Genomic DNA, 19240 nt, shown 5'->3' on the forward strand with positions numbered 1-19240 from the left:
CAGTTTAAATAACATTATTGTAGTCAGGATTTTAAGTTTGGCTGAATGAAGATGTCTTCTGAATGGATTAGAAAGAAAAGTGAAATTAAATTTTTAATTTAATTTGGGAAGTTTTTCCTCTTTTCTTACTGTCCTTCCATGTTTTGGTATTCCATGGCTAAAAATTTACTTTTTTTGTAATGACTTTTTCGAGAGACTTAACAGTACTTTCAAAGGTATTTGAACAGTCATCAATCCACTTCTTGCATAAATGCGCAAAAGTGTCTCTGAGGACAAGAGGATAAAAGCATGGGTGGTTTGTTCAGGATGCGACTTCTGCAGATAGCCTAAAAGAAAATATAAACTCTTACAAAGATGCCAAAGAAAAAATCAAAGCTGATGATGGACGGCTGATAAATTCAATCAGCATCCTGGTGTTGCTTCTCTGATTTTGGTGCTCCAGCATGTTGTAAATTATGCAGCCCAGCTTTCTTAGCCTTACATGTTGGGTTTTTTTAATGCTTATCATGAAATTTATAATGTGAAGATATACAGTGGACAATATTTGTAAGTCTCCTGGTTGATGGTAAGACACTCCTTTTCTTTACCTTGTCCTTTTGAGATGTCTGTTCATCAGTGGTTTGTATCCTGTAGGGGCTTTCTGAATTTCTGTCACTGTTTGTGATCTCTTCACCCACCCCTTCACCCTGCCAAGTAAGCTACTACCCCCGGGACTGTCTTGTAAAGTTACTTTCCCCCTGCCTTAGACGGCCCTCGTTCTGCAGGCTGGCGAGAACACATGGAGCGACGACGGAGGTTTGAATTTGATTTCCGGGAACGAGATGATGAACGGGGTTATCGACGAGTACGGTGTGGGAGTGGCAGCATGGATGACGACAGGGACAGTCTCCCTGAGTGGTGCTTAGAAGATGCAGAAGAAGAAATGGGAACATTTGACTCCTCGGGGGCATTTCTCTCTTTAAAGGTGAAAAGCTGTCTTGGGCCCTTTGTTCACTTTGAGTAAATGTCCTGTTACATTGGGTGGATTATGGATAATTATGTTGACATTGTAGAAGGTGCAGAAGGAGCCGATCCCTGAGGAACAGGAGATGGACTTCCGACCTGTGGAAGAAGGGGAAGAAAGATCAGACTCTGAAGGGAGCCACAATGAAGAAGCCAAAGATCATGAAAAGACCACCAAGAAAGAGGGGGAGAAAACAGATAGAGTAGTGGCAGGTAAGGGGGACTTCTCATGCATCTGTTCTATGCTGCAGTATATAATTTCTGTTAATTCAGTTACGTAGAACCATGCAATGTTACAGAAGCAGTGGAAGAAGCAGTCCAAACATCTTCACCGGCTGCCAGGTCAGATACCCCGCCAAAATCCCAGCCTCCAGACCCACTGCAGACAAGCCTTTTTGAAAGGAAGGAAGAGTCTGTGCCAGAAAGAACAGAAAAAACAGAAGATAAAGAGAATAGAACAGAGAATACACCACCAGCCAAAATGTCCAGCAGAGGGGAAGGTAATAAACTTGATAAATATAATTAGTAAGTTTCCATTACTCATTGCAATTAGTCTTGGTCTCTGTTAAGAGGCAAGGACTGGATTATGGTGATGAAAAGCTGGAATTCACCAACTGGTCTGTAAATAGAGAATTTGTTGGATATGCCATCTCAAATAGTTACAGTGCACTGGTACTTCACACTGCAACACAGTCTAGAAAAGTGTGAGCTAATTTTGGATGTACCTCACTGGTACAGCTCTACATGTGCTAGAGCAGGTCAGTCTGGACAAATGTATGTGGCCAGGGAATGGGATATGCTAAAGTGTGCTGAATTCCACACTGTTTGGACTAAAATGTTTGTTGCTTGAAGTTGTTGGGTGCCTGTGCTGTACACAGTACCAATGTGTGATACATACAGGAAGATCTGAAAATACTTCTGCTTTGGTGCCAGCTTTGAGCTGTTGAATGTTTTCTACAGTAAGTTCTTAAGTCATTTTCATGTACGTTAAAGAGAATGAACTAATTTTAACATTTTTCTTTAGATTTGGCTTCTGTTGCTCAACCCTTGTCGCAGATTTCTGCAGACACAGCTTCTCCTGCTCATCTTTCTCCTCCTGTTTCCAATTCAAATCCTGCTCTGCGTCCGGTTCAGACACCTGTCACAGCTGCTCCAGGCATGGGCAACATTCCTACTGATCCAGATGATGAAGAGGGCCTCAAACATCTGGAGCAGGTAACATTTCTCAAATTCCTTTGTTGTTGACAATGATGAGACTGGAGTAATGTAGAATGCAAAAAATACTTAAAGCTCATAAAAACAGAAGTGCAGCTGAAACATTACACTTCACAATGTATACTAAAAGCTACTTTTCTTTCCTCCATTATTTTTTTAAGAATTAAAGCCTATGTAGTATTTTTCTGAATAAGGGTACTGTACCCATTGTTAAAAGATCCTAGTGCTTGTGACCACTGTCAAGTAGCCTTACCATTTGCCTTGAGAAACCATAAACCGGTATGCCCTATATGTTTTTTAAAAAAGTTAACAAATACATAAATTATGTACAGACTGCGTTCAAGAGGGTTTAGTGACTGCTGGAATATTGAGCGTTTTTCCTGCTGGTGTTCCCATACCTGTTTTGGTTTTCACCGTGATACTGTGAGACCTTGGCAAGTTGTTTGAAAGCTTTATTTAAGCAGGTGAATGCTTATTCAGGATTCTGATAAGGTGGTAGACTGAGCACTGGGTAGTACAAGGTTGTTGTATTTGGTGCACTCATTTTCAAATCTGTAAGCACACATCTAACTCTTGTATTCCTTGCTCATTTTGATGTCTCCTGCAGCAAGCAGAGAAAATGGTGGCGTACTTGCAGGACAGTGCCCTTGATGATGAAAGACTAGCGGCAAAAATTCAAGAGCACAGAGCAAAGGGTTCCTCTATGCCATTGTTCCATGAAGCCATGCAGAAGTGGTACTACAAAGATCCACAAGGAGAAATTCAGGGTAGGTCTGTGCCCTTTACACTTCCTCTTTGCTTCACAGACTGTTAGTTCACAGAGTTACCACCAACAGATAACTGATGCTTGTTGTTACAAAAACCGTACAGGGAGTTTGCCACTCTAGAATTAGATTTTGAAAATAGATCTACTCATCACTGCTCCATCAGCTCAGCATGCCTGATGTCCAGAATTATACTTTATTGTGGTTAAGGTTAGCCATCATTTCGTGTTTCTGTAAATTGAGGTTAGACTAAAATGTTTTTCATGCTAGTATTTATCAGATTTCCAGCTAATTGTAGAAACAAAACAAGAATATGACCATTCATTCCATAGCTTGTTGAAGAATCTGTGAGAAACACTGAAGTCTGTTTTCTAGTCTCAGCCTGAAGACATTGAGTATACAGGGAAGGTTAACTTGTTTAGAATCTAGAGCAAAGAGGAAACTATTTTTCACAAGCCAGTGCTTGTGTGTGATCTCAATTTAAATTGCGCTTGCAGCCAGTGCATTATTAGTTCATATACTATCAACTGTTCCATGTTTGCAGTTTTTGCTGAGAAATCTCAATTGGTTTTCATGCAGTGAAAGTTGGAATAGGCCTTTTGTATAGATACTTGCATCTTTGCTTTCAGAAGGTACTTTTCTTTTGGAGGTCTTGGGGCTCTGTTTTAGCAGCTGCTTAGCTGCCTCCCAAAAATGTAATGAGGCAGTGAGTTCCGTACTGGCTGTACTTTGCTAAGTAGTAGCTGCTAACGCTGTTTAGTGTAACTTCCTCAGCTATGAACTCTAAACAGGATTTGTGGGACCTGTCCCAGTCTCTTGTCTGCAGGTATTTCACATCTTTAGGGTTTTCTTCTCACCCCTTTGAAGGATGTTAACTATAAAGCATTGTTGTTTGCTCAGTGTGTTTGAAACTGTATGTTAGTTGCTGCTGGGTGTTTATTGCTCAGTGACAATCCTAACAGGTTCTTATTGGAGTACTTCCTTGACCTCCAGAAGTAGACACTCCCACGTAATACTTTCTTGGGATACCTCTCTGGAAGGAATTAGCATCTCGAGATACTTCTTAAAGAGAAGGCAATAAGTACACAACATTCTTGCTTTCCAGAAGATATTTTTGCAAAACTTTTTATTTATGTGGTTCTTTGTTAAATAATCTGGTTTGTTTATACTAGCTTTGTGTCCATTTGAATATGTAAAATTAGTGTAGGAGTGCTTCTTTGAAGGGAGCGACTGAAATCTTTCTCAGGAAAAAGAGGAAGAGAGGGAAGAGTGTGTAGCTTCTTGAGAAAAAAGAGAAACTGGTTTCCTTGTTATCTTAAATAATCTAATGGTCTGCTCAGAGGTGGATCTGCTCATCTGCTGAGTTCTGGAAGGAAAACTATAAAACATCAATTTCTCTGATTTGAAGGCAAGAGTTTAAACAGGCTAATAAGATTGTTTAATAATCTGTGTGGTAGATGTTAGGAAAGGAGCACTTGTGCTTTTAGCACTGTCAGCTAGTGGATGCTGCTGAGGTCCAAACTGGAAATCGCAGGTGTCGTCAATCGGATGCTGAGCCTGAAGTAGCAAGCTTTTCTGGAAGGCAGGGCATGTATTAGCTCAACCAAGCTCCACACCACTGTGGCTTCACTTCCATCTTGAAGCTGACTCATCTCCCTCCAGTGCATGGTAAAAGCAGTCATGTACTTTTCATTAAAGACTGTCTGGGGGAATGTGGTAGCCAATGTAACAATCTAGGTATGTGCACTGGCACTCCAGCCTTGAGTGTACCGTCTGTCCGGCCAAATGGATGAGGCGGACAGGAATGCCTGATACTAAAGTACTGTGTTACTTTAGCAAGCACCCATGCTCTTTGTTTCCAGTATGCTCAACTTTGCCTTACTTCCCCTTCCCCCTGTGTGTATTGGTTGATGTTATTTCAGGTCCTTTCAGTAATCAGGAGATGGCAGAGTGGTTCCAGGCCGGATACTTCACTATGTCACTGTTGGTTAAGAGAGCCTGTGATGAGACTTTCCAGCCGCTTGGAGACATCATGAAAATGTGGGGCAGGGTTCCCTTCACTCCAGGTCCAGCACCTCTTCCACATCTGGTAATTATGTGACAATTGCAGTATTCAAATAGTCCTGTAACAAATAGAAATGGAATTACTTACTTGTCAACTGCTCTGTCTTGGACTTGCAGGTATTCCAAGCACCAAAGCTGAACTCTCTTAAAATACCTTTTTAAGAGGAGAAAAGATACTCAGTGTAAAAATATTTGGTTTGCCGTGTCTGTGGCTGGAAGGCTTTGTTCTGTGATACATACAAGTGCTGTGTATTTCACAGTCACTGTACTCCAAGCTTTGTAAATATTGGTCTCTGTCTAGGCATTTTTCTGTTTTCTTTGTCTCTTCAGTTCAGAATGCAACTCTTAACATTGCCTGCATTTGAAATATGCTATTATATGTTATTAATATAGAATTTTTTATCCCTAAACATAGGGCGAGCTGGACCAAGAACGGCTGACTAGACAACAAGAGTTGGCCCTGATCCAAATGCAGCACCTCCAGTATCAGCATCTTTTAATACAGTAAGACTGCCTGTCCCAGAGATCTTCCAGTGGCTGTGTTCTGCTCTGCATTTTTAATCATCTGGGTTCAGCTTCTTGTCGTTGTTTCCTTGGGCAGTGGGCTGGGAGTGCTTCACCTCCACCAGCAGTAGCCTGCTTCCACAAACACCAGAGGCTCGATAGCCTACAGGATTAGGACAGAGTGTGGCTACCTCAGGCACTCTTTTCAGGGTGTTTTTTGGTGTTGTGCATAGCTGCTTTGGTGAGACCTGATACATAGGTAGTCATTATGATCAAACTGAATCCCAGCTGTCCTTATTGTGATGTTTCTGGAGTCAAGGGAAGGCTACACATCTTTTGAACTGCAAATGGAGAAGGCAGAGCTTTTGGTCTGCTTGCTCAGCTTTTCAGAGATCAGTGGAAGGTTACTGCTGGAGAAAGCAGTATGTCATCCATCTTGCCAAAGTTGTCAGTTGTTCAGTTCTGGACAGTTCCTAAAAAACTTATTTTGTAGGAGCTTGGTGAAAAGAAAGCAATCGGATTACTTGTTCAAGGGGTCTTGAAAGTGTGTGCCAAATGGTTTTTGAATACTGATTGTCAGCTTATGACTTGATAAGGCAAGAGCCTGCCCCTCTGCTAGGGGATACCTTAACATGCTGGGGAAGAGATGGTTTTGTGTAGGTAGGCAGTTGTCAAAGCCAGATGAATTCGAGCAGTCTGTAATTTATAGAAAAAGGGAAGTAGTGTTGCACAGCTTAGAAACATTGGACAGCAATAATCAGTTGACATAGTTGAGGGTGAAGAGAAATTTGGTTTTGTTTATGTGGGCCAATTTGTTGTATTCTTCTATTTTGATTCTTTCCAAGGCCCCATTCTGTGGTTCCCTGTAGTATTTAGCATGTACGTTGTACAGGTCAGTGGGCATTAGTCCCAGAGAGTGAACCTATGCACAACTTCTGCAACTTGGGCATTATATAAATAAGCAAGTGAACAAATACCAGTGATTCTCTGCTTCTCTTTTGAAGACAACAATATGCACAGATGCTGGCTCAGCAGCAAAAGGCAGCCCTCTCATCCCAGCAGCAGCAGCAGCTCGCTATTCTCTTGCAACAATTCCAGGCCCTGAAGATGAGGTGAGTTAGCCCAGACTTGAACTGAATTCCATTCTTCCTGTACTCTTTAAGTTGAATATAATGATTATTATAATTTTGTGAGTGGTCCTGTCCTATTCAAGGTTACTCATATTTGAGCATTACATATTTTAAAGGCTGTGTGAATATGAAACGTTACAGGATGTAGAATACTACTTTATATATGCAGCCTTTACCTTGGAGAATGTCTATGAAAATGTCAAGGAAGAATTTTATAGTTGAAATCATACCTGTTTGACAGATCTGTTGTGCTGGTAACAGAATGGCTTTGCCGATTGAGTTCTGCAATACTAGATGCTTGTTCTTCAAAGTAGCCTGTGAGCGGCAAATGCAAAACTGTAGCAGTAGCTGGCTTAGCCCTTAACTTGGTGGCAGGGGTGAGATGAGCAAGAACTCTGCAAGCAGCTAGTGTTGTCCACATCGTATTTTTATTTTAAATAGAGGTGTGGAAGGAAAGGAGTATGTTACAAGTTACTGAATCTCATGCGTGTTCAGAGCACTCCTCTCCCTGGAAGTGGCATGTTGACTCTTCCTGTTGGTATTACAGAATATCTGAACAGAACATGATGCCACCTGTTACAAGGTCTGTGTCAGTGCCGGACACTGGCTCAATATGGGAACTTCAGTCAGCTTCACAGCCTACAGGTAAGATGCTTAGCATGTGTCAGATCGGATGAGAAAAGTTCATGGATTAAGAGCCAGCATCTTTGAGATGATTGCTCCCTTTTTGACACTAGGGGGAATTATTCCTGCATCAGTATTTTTTAACTGGTTCAGCCTACTTTGCCTTGCAGTTTAAACTCCATTTGAGAGCTGTGAAGATGATGGTAATTTTGCGGATGGTTATGGGAAATCTTGATTCAGAGGGATTGAGTGTTGTATTTTAAAGGCATTCTGCTCTGATGGGAAGAGTTTGAATAGCTGGTTTTTGTGTAGAATTTTGTAGGAAACCCAGCCTTGCTTCACTAATGGACAAACGCTGTTCTATAGGAAGATAAGGTGGCCCTCTACTGACTGAGACTAATGTGTTACGGTTTTATTTCTTAAAACGTAACGGCATACGCAGGGTTTTCCCCTTTCAGTTGTTTTTTGTTGATGTGCTTACTTTTGCTTGTCAATGTTTGTTTTCTTCACTGTCTAGTCTGGGAAGGAAGCAGTGTCTGGGATCTCCCCATTGATACTGCAGCTCAGGGACCAGCTCTAGAACAACTTCAGCAGCTCGAGAAGGCCAAAGCTGCAAAGGTCAGAAACTGTTTTGTACTGTAAGAAGTCGGGATTGCTGTTCTGCAATGTAACTGTTTCTTGAGCCAATGGAAGACTATTAGCCCTTCAATCTTTAGGCCACTCTGTATGATTTTTTGATCAGATTTTCATGGAAAACACTATAAAGAGAATAGGGGGTTGGAGAAACCAGTTACGAAATCCTTGTGGACTGCTGTTTGGAAACAATTGCTGTGGAGGTACTACTGACCTCTAAAGTACTGGTTATGTGTTTTACACTTGTAATTAAAAACTCTTTGCTAGCCACCTCTATTTTAAAATGGGATCATCATGAGCTGTCATGCCAAACCCTGAGTAGGAGCAGGTAGTTGTTCTCTTAATCCTGGCATCTTTTTACTGGAGTTGTTTGGGAAATCATAAGAGTCCTGTTGGTCAGGGTCGTTTCACACTTACTCTAGTATTAAATTATTTTTGTAAGTTTGAACCTGTATGATTCTGTACATTTCCTGAAACTGATTATTTTATGTCTGCAAAGCAACTCGCTACTAGCTTCTAAAGTCAGAGGTTATTTTGAGGAGCTGATGTAGAAAGACTGACTAGAGAACTGGTGTTTGTTACAGAACAGAAATTGTCAGAAATTGTTCTAGGCTATTTCAGGAATCTGACCCCAGTAGGCAGCCAGCTGATAGGTAAAATTGCAATAAGGGAGAGCATCTGTCAGAGGCTTCATCTGTTATGTTGTTACTATAATCTCAGCAGAGCTGCCCTAAGAACTGGTGTAGGAATACGTTACCTGCATCTGAGTATAGTTTTATGTGAATTGTAGCTAGAGCAAGAGAGGAGAGAAGTGGAAATGAGGGCCAAACGAGAGGAAGAGGAGAGGAAAAGGCAGGAGGAGCTTCGGAGGCAACAAGAAGAGCTACTTAGGAGGCAGCAGGAAGATGAGAGGAAACGACGGGAAGAAGAAGAACTGGCCCGCAGGAAGCAAGTGAGTTTCCTCAATGTAGTTAATCTCTAATTAATTTTAATACTTTATAAAACTCACTTTTAAGAGTCCTGTGGGGTCTGATTAATCTTTGGTAGGTGTGTATGGAGACAGTTTTAATATTTTTCATGTGAGTATATGAAATTATTCTTCTTTTGTTCTTGATTTTCAGTTTGAGAGCCCAGATAGCCCACATCTCAGACTGCATTGATGATTCACTTTGAGATAGGTTCCTGTTTGTGAGCTGAGAGGCTTTATTCCATGTGAAATATCCTCCCAGCTGCTTAGTGTCGATATTAGACTTCAGTTAGTTGCCCAGTTATTGTATGTTTAATCTTTATTCACCATTTATGGAGTCTAGTGTTTTGGTAAGGGTATGTTCTGGAGTAGACTGGAGCTTGAGCAGCTGTTTGAAACAACTGAATATAGAGAGTGATTCACTGGAGAAAATGGATGTAACATTTAGCTTATTTTTTCCCCTGCTTTTAAACTTAGTAAAAGATTAGTAAATAATCTTTTTGAATAAGTGATTATCTGGATTGTGTTGTAGAATCTTACCAGCTTTATTTTCCTGAGTTGATAGGAAAGGAAGGGATGTAGTTTGGATGAACAGACTTGTTAAAATTAATTGTGATCTGTGTCAAAGTAGGAGAATGAATGTTGGATATGTAGTATGTTCTTAATCTTACAAGAATATACAATGGAGGTATTACTAGCTTGATGTTTCTAGCTTACATCTGTTCCTCAAGTGTTGTAGGAGGGAAAGACAGTGAAAGTTAGTTTTCACTCTGCATGTGAAGGTTAAGGGCAAGCACATTGTTGAGGTTGTTCACTAAGGAGTTAATAAATGCCTTGTGAAGTAGCACATGAATAATAGGCATTCATAAATAATTTTGTCCTTTATAATATTTTCTATGTGCTTAGGTGGGCAATTGTAAGTGTATTTCCTGGTTTAAGGGTCAGACACTTCTGAGGAAGCCTCTAGTAGAATCTTTACTTTTATTTCTAAGTTAGTCATAGACCTCAGTTCACGCAGTGTTTGGGTTTTGTCACTGAAGATCTATTTTAATAGACTGCAGCATGATATGTGGTTAGCTTTCATGGTATCTTTAAGAATCAAATCTATAAATAAATGGCTCCTTTCTACTGTATCTACTTTTGTGTACAGCAAGTCATTATGGTATACAGTGGAAGCTCGAGTTTAAGCTTCACTGTAGCGTTAAAGCAATATACTCAGAAGTTTAACTTTTGAGTTGAGTTGCTTTAGATCTGTTTCAATAATGACTTAATTTTTCAGCTGATCACCTGGTAACTCAATGTGTGTCATCCATGGTGGCTTCAAATAAATAGACTTGGGTTGTTTGTTTTCAGACTAACAGTTTTGCTACTGTGTATAACATCTTAGAAATGTCCATTAAATTCCAGAGGTTTTTGTCCACTTTGGATTTGTACAGTAAACAATCTGACTCCCTTTCTGAGATGTCATGGGAAATAATTATTTACAAGGAGGAAGCAGAATGGGGTTGAAAAGCAGTAACAGCAGATATCTTAGTTCATTATTGATGGAATAATTGCGACAATGCTTAATTCTGAGCAGTAATGTCTTGAAAAGGTAACAGAGTTTTAGCTCTTCTCTGGAAAGAAAAAATAATATTGTATTCTGTATTTAAAAAAAAACTGGTCTAATATTTGAATCTGACTTCTGTACTGGAAGGCATTGTAGAATCAGGGATGAACTGATTTATTAGCATGGATTTATACAGAGGAGATGATGCTTAACAAATTTGATTAACTTCTTTTGAGGAGATGACAGTGAGAGCTGAGAGGGGTGAAGCAGTAGACTTAATCTGCCTGGACTTCAGGAAGGCTTTTGATGTAATACTGCATAAAAGACTAGTATATAAGGTTAGTAAATACGCTGTTGATGGTGAATTCTAAATAAAAAAAATAACTCATAGAAATTCAATTCTGTAGGATGAAATGTCATACCAAATGTTGAATCCAGTTCTGTTAATAGTTTTCATCAATTACTTGCACTGTAGAATTGCAAACAGTAATGTCCAGCTTGTGTAGTTCCTGTATTTCTTTTTTTGTTTCTGGTCTGATATCTTCTGCTTTGTAATGATTTGATTGCTTTCAGGAACAAAATTTGAGGTTTAATAATTAGCTAATAATTGTTTTCTCTGAATATATCTTTAGTGCTTGTTTTAAAGTGCCTGGTTCAAAGATGATACCCACAAAACAAAAAGATTTGTAAACTCTAGTAATATAGACAAGCAGAATTGGAGATGTTACTAACTGCAAAAAATTCTATAATATTTTGTTCAAGAATCCAGAGTCTATTGTAATGGGGATTGCTACTTAAGGATTTTCTGCAATATGACAATATTGCAATAAGATATTTTGAAAGATCTCAAGTAAGTTGTCTGTACAGAAAGATATGTGTCCTTGAAAACAATTACTGGAAAAGATGCTAAAGAATATTGGGATTCTCATGGAGCAGGAAGCCATGAATATGGGAGCAGTAAGAGCCAAAGGAATGAGTCTTTTTTTCCATACAAGTCAGTGGCAGAAAGCTGGAGAGCTTTGAATGTTTTTGGTCACATGCTCAAACAAAAACATTGAATAATAAGAAGATACAGAAGCAAATATTAAGACAACTTTTTCTATAGCTGTGAAGAGTAGGAAAAAAGAATTGCATCAGCCACGTGGTTCCCAGCTTTTCATAATCTTGCAGATTTTTTTTTCCTCATGTTGGTACAACACTGTTCATCTTTAGTTCTCTAGGGGAGAGAAGTCTGTTTTTTTAAATTGCTGTCATTCATCAGTGTCTCTTCTGGCATGCCTGAGCAAGAAGGAGATCCCTAGAGCTTTATTAATGACAATTCTAGCCTCATTTCCCGAAGGGAAAGTAGGGCAGAGATGTCAATGAACTGCTGTCGTTTGGGAGGACTTTGTGACTGTTTTTTTCTCACGTACTATGTGTTATGCCAGTGACTAGTGCCAAACATCCCCCCACAGCCTGGCTGGCAGCTAGGCATCCTGAGCAGAGATCCTGGTGTGTGGTCTCTAGTCAAACCAAACTGGCACACCTCCAGCCTCCTCATAGACTTTTCAGTAAAAGAAACAACAAGCAGAAATTTTTCAGCACTTGTATTGGGGACACTTCATTACTGTGACTTGACTGCGTGTGTCCAATTAATACAGTTACAAGCCTAAGTTACAAAAATGGTCTAGGTGTTGCATGTGGTGCCTGAAGCTTTTGTGAATATGCAAATCAAGTACCTGATTAATGAGAAAATGACTCACAGGCTACTGTTGAATTTCCAGCTAGTGGAAATAAAACTTCCACTTATTGCACTTACATTAGTCCTAAACCACTTAAGTGATATACAGGCATATGAATTACTTCTTGGCTTGCAGCCAGCTGCTCTTCAATGCCATAGGATTGCTTCTAAAAGATGTTCTGTCTACTGACAGTTATACTGTAGATGTCTGAAGCCGTTGTCAGAGAGAGAAACTTGGTTCAGTTGTTCAGTGAACTGTATTGCAGTTTATCTATGCTGTGTGTAGATGAAGGTTTGGTATCAAATTTAGTAAAAGATTCTTAGATTTCAGGATTAACTTCTTGATTTACCAGAGTTCAAAATTTATATTCATGATGCACAATTAGTCTTCCTTCATCTTGTGAATAATGTATTGCTTATAAAAATTAAGAGTACGATGGCACAGTACTGACTGTTCAAAAGGAAAATATTTATGAAAGCTTAAAGTTTGTGTCCAAAAAGTAGGATCTTCAGGTTGAGCTGGTAGGACAAGTCAGAAAGTGGAGAGAATAGAAGGGTTGAACAGCAGGGTGGCCTTGACAGTTACACAGTTGCTGGACTTCAGAGATCAGAAAAGGCAGCAAAAGACAAGGCTATTTTATGCAACAGAAAGTCAGAACTGGGGGAAAAATTGCACAGATGTGCTCCCATTTAACAATACACATGAAGCCAGCCAAAGGCCAGTTGTGCCCCACTCCTCCAAAAAACCATGTAACAGAATGGAAAAATTTCTGTTTGTGTTGGTTTTCAGAGCAGTAGGAAAGGGTGCTGGTATTTTATTTTTGAGTTAAGTAAATAAATACTTGGAAAGCAAAACATAATTTATTGGAAGCTATTTAAATAGTGTAGGGATAGCCCAAAATCAAAGCCTTCAAAGAGACCTTTTGTTGCCCATGATATTTAAATAGCTTAGGAATAGCCCCGTCAAAGCCCTTCCACATCTCCGAGGCTTCCAAAGGTTTATGTCCTTAAGTGCACTGGGCTCCTTCAGCTTATTTCTGCTGTCTGGAGATGTGGTTTGAGTTTTGTAGTACACTTGAGTAGTCAGTGTTTAGAAACTCCTATAAGTAGGGAAACTTCCAGCTTATAGCTGACATTCAAAAAAGAAAAAAAAAAAGAGGATTAATGATACCCACACAATAAAATACATATATCTGTTCAAGTACAGTTAGTACTTATTGGAAAGAGTCTCACCTTTTGCTTTCATTCTCAACACCATTCTTTTTAACATCAAAAGATAGGCAACGATTTCATGTGTGTGTTATTTTCATTGAAGTAATTGAGTATGAGATGCACATTCCATCCAAAAATGTAATATGTGGGTCTGTAGTGTTCAATACAGTTGATTTGGTAGTGCATAGCTTGGAGCTATGGAGCTTTTCTTGAGGCCATTTATCTGGCCAGATCATGTTGTAGTCTGTGTTCTGATGCAGTGCGTCAATAAAATGGCATTTATAGATTGACATTTTGTTCCCAACTCCAGGAGGAAGCCCTGAGGCGACAACGAGAGCAGGAAATTGCACTAAGGCGGCAGCGGGAGGAAGAGGAGCGGCAACAACAGGAGGAAGCACTTAGAAGATTGGAAGAGAGAAGAAGAGAAGAGGAGGAAAGGCGGCAGCGAGAGGAGTTAATTCGTAAACAGGTGAAAAGGGACCTATTACATTTCATTAGAGAGGCTGCCACAATGAACAAGCTTTGAAACTTGAATCTATGCCTGGAGACAATCAGTTTTGGTGGAAGAAAGCAAAGCTTGTAGACAGTGTCAAGTGAATGAAAAATAGGTTGTTTACATGCATCCTGATTTCAGATGAAATAATCAGAATCCAGTCTGGCCTTTGGAAAAGGTTTGTGTTGAAGGAGTGTTTTCTTTCATGCTCGAGCCTTAAGAATGGCTTTGCAGCATGGTATTTCTGCTCCTTTCTTCAAAAGAAGGGTAGAGCACAGTACCAGAATAATAGTTTGTTTTGAATTGTCACTCTCTGAGCCCTTTACTGTAGAACTGTTATCTTCTACATCATCTGAGACTATCAGTTTTGCCAGTCGGTCTGTACTATGCCAAGAGTATCCTCACTGCCACAGTTTACTTGTCTTACTATTACCAGTTTTGTTTCCTCAGGGTCAGTATCAGAAGTCAGTATTGGGGAACTTGAGCTTCGAGCCCCTTAATTGATAATGTCACGGTCCATAAATCAAATTGATCTTAAAACGTGATTGGCTTCACATTAACTTCGAGGTCCATTTCAGGATTGCCAGTTATTATTTTAAAATCCTTTTTCACAGCTGTCCCTCACAAGACATTTATCACCATTTCTGTCTCACCATACAGTCATCATCTCCTTTGTTAGCAGAAGCATCTTTTCCTTTGCAACTGTATTGCTAAGTAACAATAGTAAACAGTCTGTCACCTGCTTTCTTCTTTCATGTCAAAGCATCTTCTCTTTTTATTAGTTTTATTTCACTGAAAGTGTAGTGGTACTTGATTATAAGTAGTTTAAGGAGATGGAAGCTCAGACTGAAAGGTGCAGAATTCCTGGAAGGGAAGTGGTATGAAATTAGCTAGCCTGAGCTAGGGAGATGGCATTCTCTGTGAAGTTCCTTGGTGGTGCAATGGGGAGCTTGTATCTTTAGGGGTTATAAACTATGTTATTGGGCTTTCTTGCCTGAGAAATGTAAAAGTAAATGAACAACCTAAACAGCACTGATTAGATACAAAGGTTCTGTTCTGTCAGAATGTACTATCACAAAGTAGGAGTAATGTTGATTTTTTTTAAGTCAACTTAGACTTTACTTCTCTTTGTCCTGGGAAGGAAGAGGAGGCTGCCAAGTGGGCACGTGAAGAGGAGGAAGCTCAACGGCGACTTGAGGAAAGTCGGCTACGCATGGAAGAAGAGGCAGCCAGACAGCGGCTTGAAGAAGAAGAGCGAAAGCGCAAGGAGCTGGAACTCCAGCGCCAGAAAGAAATAATGAGACAGAGGCAGCAGCAGCAGGAGGCTTTACGACGGCTGCAGCAGCAGCAGCAACAGCAGCAACTTGCACAAATGAAGGTAATGTGTTCCCTACAGTTTGACTTCCTCCTTCAGTCTATTAAGTAAAACCACAGCTGGATTCAGGGTTGTCTAGACTAGCTTGAACAGAGCAGGGACGGATGAACTATCTGGAGAGGGAAGAGGGTAAATACTTGATGGTGAAGGTGATGGGAGAAACAAGGGGAGGATGTAAGATATAAAAGAAAACGGTTCGGTCGATAGAAGCCTACTGGAAAGGGATTCACAGATTAATACAGATGCTTTTTCTGCTGCAATGAGCAAGGGCCAGTGCAAAGTTTCTAAAGCTTGGAGTTCCTGAAGTCTTTGAAATCAAAATTGATTGCTCTTTTCCAGTCAGGGATGTGTTAGGTTACTCTTGATACACTGTCTTTGAGACTATGATATGTTAGAGGGCAATTTAAAGCGACTTTGAAAGTTTATACTTAATACCTTTTTTATACTTCATTATTACCATTTTATTCTTCCCGGTGTTCTGTTAAACTTTAAAGGTGGCCTTTCTTTTCCCCTGGGCTTAAACTGATTTTTCATGATTATACTTCGGTATTCTCTTAACACATTTTGTAATTCCTAATGATGTGGGGTTTTTGCCCAGCTCCCTTCATCTTCAACATGGGGTCAGCAATCAAATTCAGGAGCTTGTCAGTCCCAGACCACACTGTCATTGGCAGAAATCCAGAAATTAGAAGAAGAACGAGAACGGCAGCTTCGAGAAGAGGTAAATATAACAGTAACAGAGTGTAAATTGTTGGGATTGACTGAACTGTGACTGCTTAACTGTTAAGTTATTAGAAGGAATGGTGAGGATGAGCAGTGTTTTCTGAAATAGTGTAACACAAGTAAAACTCTTGTCTTTCAGGCATAGGTTCAGTAAGTTTGAAAACTTTTGTAGCTGCTTAATACAAGTATCTGAAAGGAGGGGAAAATGTACCCTTTTAACCCTAGGGGTATGATATGTTCACAGAACAACATAACTCTGGTATGTTTGAAGATAGGCATAAGGCCAGGGCAGTTGGCGGGTGGGGACGGGGGGATGGGGCAACAAACAAATGATGGTAGGAGAGAAGGTATTCCTCCAAGACTTTAAATGCTTTGCTGGCTGCAGTCATGACTTGACAAACTTAATCTGTGCTAGGCTAATAAACAAGTTTGTATCTACTGGTTACTTAGTATCTTCCTTTTTTGGAGGAACTGTAATGGCTCAAAAAATAATAGGTCAGCCAGTCCCCTCTAGAAGAGCAAAACCAGTTTAAAACCAGTTTCCCAGCTAGATTTTTGAATAGCAGTGATCTTCCGAAAGTATGGACCAGCACCTTTTGTCTTGCATGCAACAGCAAAGGCGTCAGCAGCGTGAACTAATGAAGGCCCTTCAGCAGCAGCAGCAGCAACAGCAGCAGAAATTGTCAGGCTGGGGTAATGTCACCAAACCAACAGGCACCGCCAAGTCACTGCTGGAGATACAGCAGGAAGAGGCAAGGCAGATGCAGAAACAGCAGCAACAGCAGCACCAGCAGCCGAACAGAGTCAGAAATACCACGGTATGTATGGTGTTTATTTAATCACTATGTGGAGGGAAACAATACCTGACAAGTTCTCTATGTCTGTTCGTTCCTCTTCTGCCAGGACTGGTGCTAATAACCAGGATCTCTTTGTTTTGTTTCCGCAGCACTCTAACCTGCACACCAGCATTGGGAATTCAGTGTGGGGCTCCCTAAACACTAATCCCAGCAACCAGTGGGCATCTGACCTAGTCAGTAGCATCTGGAGTAATGCTGATACCAAAAACTCAAACATGGGTTTCTGGGATGATGCAGTGAAGGAAGTGGGACCTCGTAACTCGACCAATAAAAATAAAAGCAATGCCAGCCTCAGGTAGGACTTGGGGAAGGAGCTTTTGCAAAGAAAGGCTACCACTCCTGAGATGATCGCTTAGAAGTTGTAACATCTTCATGTGTTTTCCTTTTTTTCTGTGTCACTCAGGATCTGTTTTGACAACAAAAATAGCTAATAGGTGACCATTCACAATTTATTTTCGTCATCTACCTAGAAAATTAGTTAGTTCTTAAGCAGTGTTTGCATCTTGTAAACTAGCAAGTCTTTTAACACTGTACTGTATACTGTACTGTTGATTAGTCTGGTAATTTTTTGTTTTCTCTTTACCTCAGTAAATCTGTAGGTATTACAAGCAGACAAAACAAGAAAGTGGAAGAAGAGGAGAAGCTGTTGAAATTGTTCCAGGGGGTTAATAAAGCCCAGGATGGATTCACTCAGTGGTGTGAACAGATGCTTCATGCACTCAACACAGCCAACAACTTAGATGGTAAGTGGTGGGGAGGAATGTAAATGATCCACTGAAAATAGAATATCCAGTTTACTTCCTGGCAGGATAGTTCTGAGGGAGAGTAATGACATCAATGTGTGTTCAGCAAAATGGCATCATTAAATAGTGGTCCAAAGAACCCGCTGCATCGTCCTCTCCATGGTTTCTGTTGGGCTAACTGTAGAAAATCTGTGGGGATTGGAAACAGTATTAAAGTCTGTCACCCAGTGCTCTGCTGAGGATTTGTGGTGGTCATGGAAGCATTTATCAGGCAGACAGATGAGGATCCAGTTCACTTCGAAGAGCAAGCCAAATTATCTTACGCCTCTGTGCAAAGCGGTTTTTGGTGTGAAAAAGGTTGAGGTTTGTACTCATTCTGCTGGAGGGCACCTAGAGGAATGCCCAGTCTTGAGATACCTTCTTGTACCAAAGCACTACAGGCATCTTACTGCCTCCAGTGTGGGCCTGTGCAAATCTGTGTGCTCCAGCTTCTGCACGCTGCATGGCTGTGCTTCTGTGGGGGCCCCTGAACCTGAGTGGGGAACAGGTGCTGCCCCAAGAGCCAGGATCACACCTCACACAACTGCAGTGCCACAGCTTCCCTCCTCTCAGAGGAAAGATACAAGTGACTTGTTGGCCTCATCTGTGATGTACTAACCAGCTGCATCTTGTGTCTGAGGACAGGCTGTGGCCCTGCAGTGCCACAGTGAGCTTCCATGTTTCCAAGGCTGCTTTGTGCCGCAGGTGGCAGCCTGTTGTCCCGGTGTCTTCCTGGCTTGTGGTTTGCTTTGCCCTTCTCCATGTAAAATAAAACTCAGTGCAGCAAAGTTGGTCTAAGGAAAAAAAGATGGTAAAGGAGGCTTGCAGGTGAGCTAACCGTTGCATTTCAGGTGCTTGCCTGCTAGGTCAGCCACTGTGGATGGAGCACTATTGTGCTTCAGCCAGGAGGAGATTGTACTGATGGCAGCTGTAAAAAAGACTATTTTCCACTTTGGCCTGGCATTAAATTTGAGCATTAAAGCTGGCAGTGGCTAAAGTTGGTGGGCTGGTGTACCCTTTAGGATTGTCAGTTTATTTTTCCTTCTCATCACATTAGCTGGCTTTCTTACCCTAGCTGTGACTGCAGAACAGATGAAGCATTGCATGGCAGGGCTTTACTATAGGGAACTTGGATGGGCACGCTGTTTGCCATGGCAACTAGATCAGCAAATATTTGAAACAAAATGCAAAGTTTGTGTTTATTGAATGCATGCATTCACATATCAACATGCCTTCCCTCACGGTCTGCTTTCTTCTTGCAGTTCCCACGTTTGTTTCTTTCCTGAAGGAAGTAGAGTCTCCCTATGAGGTCCATGATTACATCAGAGCCTATCTCGGAGATACTCCTGAGGCCAAGGAGTTTGCCAAGCAGTTTCTTGAGCGCCGTGCCAAACAGAAAGCCAGTCAGCAACGGCAACAGCAGCAGCAACAGGTAAATCCTGCTCACTATGGGCCTTAGAGTGTAGAGACTATATTTGTCGGAAGAGGCTGCATTTCTGCTGGACTGGCAGGAGGATGAGCAGGATTTTACAGGTCATGTGAAATGCAGAGAATAAAGTAGGTTTCAAATATTTACTGCAAAATCAAGTTTCCTGTATAACGAACAGTTGAGGCCGACTGTCCATC

General features: G+C 40.8%; 1 protein-coding gene across 15 annotated transcripts in view; it reads left to right on the forward strand.

The window, feature by feature from the left end:
* Positions 1-19240, forward strand: part of GIGYF2 (GRB10 interacting GYF protein 2) — a 79069-nt gene that overhangs the window by 55552 nt on the left and 4277 nt on the right. For 6 of the 15 annotated variants that reach the window (XM_037406441.1, XM_037406453.1, XM_037406442.1 and 3 more), the window contains 19 exons: positions 747-964; positions 1053-1215; positions 1302-1502; positions 2027-2217; positions 2825-2984; positions 4904-5070; positions 5461-5549; positions 6554-6661; positions 7227-7324; positions 7821-7921; positions 8727-8888; positions 10689-10790; positions 13695-13853; positions 15019-15255; positions 15851-15973; positions 16590-16793; positions 16922-17127; positions 17421-17575; positions 18877-19046. In XM_037406441.1, coding sequence (XP_037262338.1) covers positions 747-964; positions 1053-1215; positions 1302-1502; positions 2027-2217; positions 2825-2984; positions 4904-5070; positions 5461-5549; positions 6554-6661; positions 7227-7324; positions 7821-7921; positions 8727-8888; positions 10689-10790; positions 13695-13853; positions 15019-15255; positions 15851-15973; positions 16590-16793; positions 16922-17127; positions 17421-17575; positions 18877-19046 — 3014 coding nt within the window. The remainder of the gene's footprint in view (positions 1-746; positions 965-1052; positions 1216-1301; positions 1503-2026; positions 2218-2824; positions 2985-4903; positions 5071-5460; positions 5550-6553; positions 6662-7226; positions 7325-7820; positions 7922-8726; positions 8889-10688; positions 10791-13694; positions 13854-15018; positions 15256-15850; positions 15974-16589; positions 16794-16921; positions 17128-17420; positions 17576-18876; positions 19047-19240) is intronic. The other 9 variants (XM_037406446.1, XM_037406447.1, XM_037406448.1 and 6 more) reach the window with 9 other exon arrangements.

Source organism: Falco rusticolus, chromosome 13 (genome assembly GCF_015220075.1).
Source record: "Falco rusticolus isolate bFalRus1 chromosome 13, bFalRus1.pri, whole genome shotgun sequence".
NCBI classification, from domain to species: domain Eukaryota; kingdom Metazoa; phylum Chordata; class Aves; order Falconiformes; family Falconidae; genus Falco; species Falco rusticolus.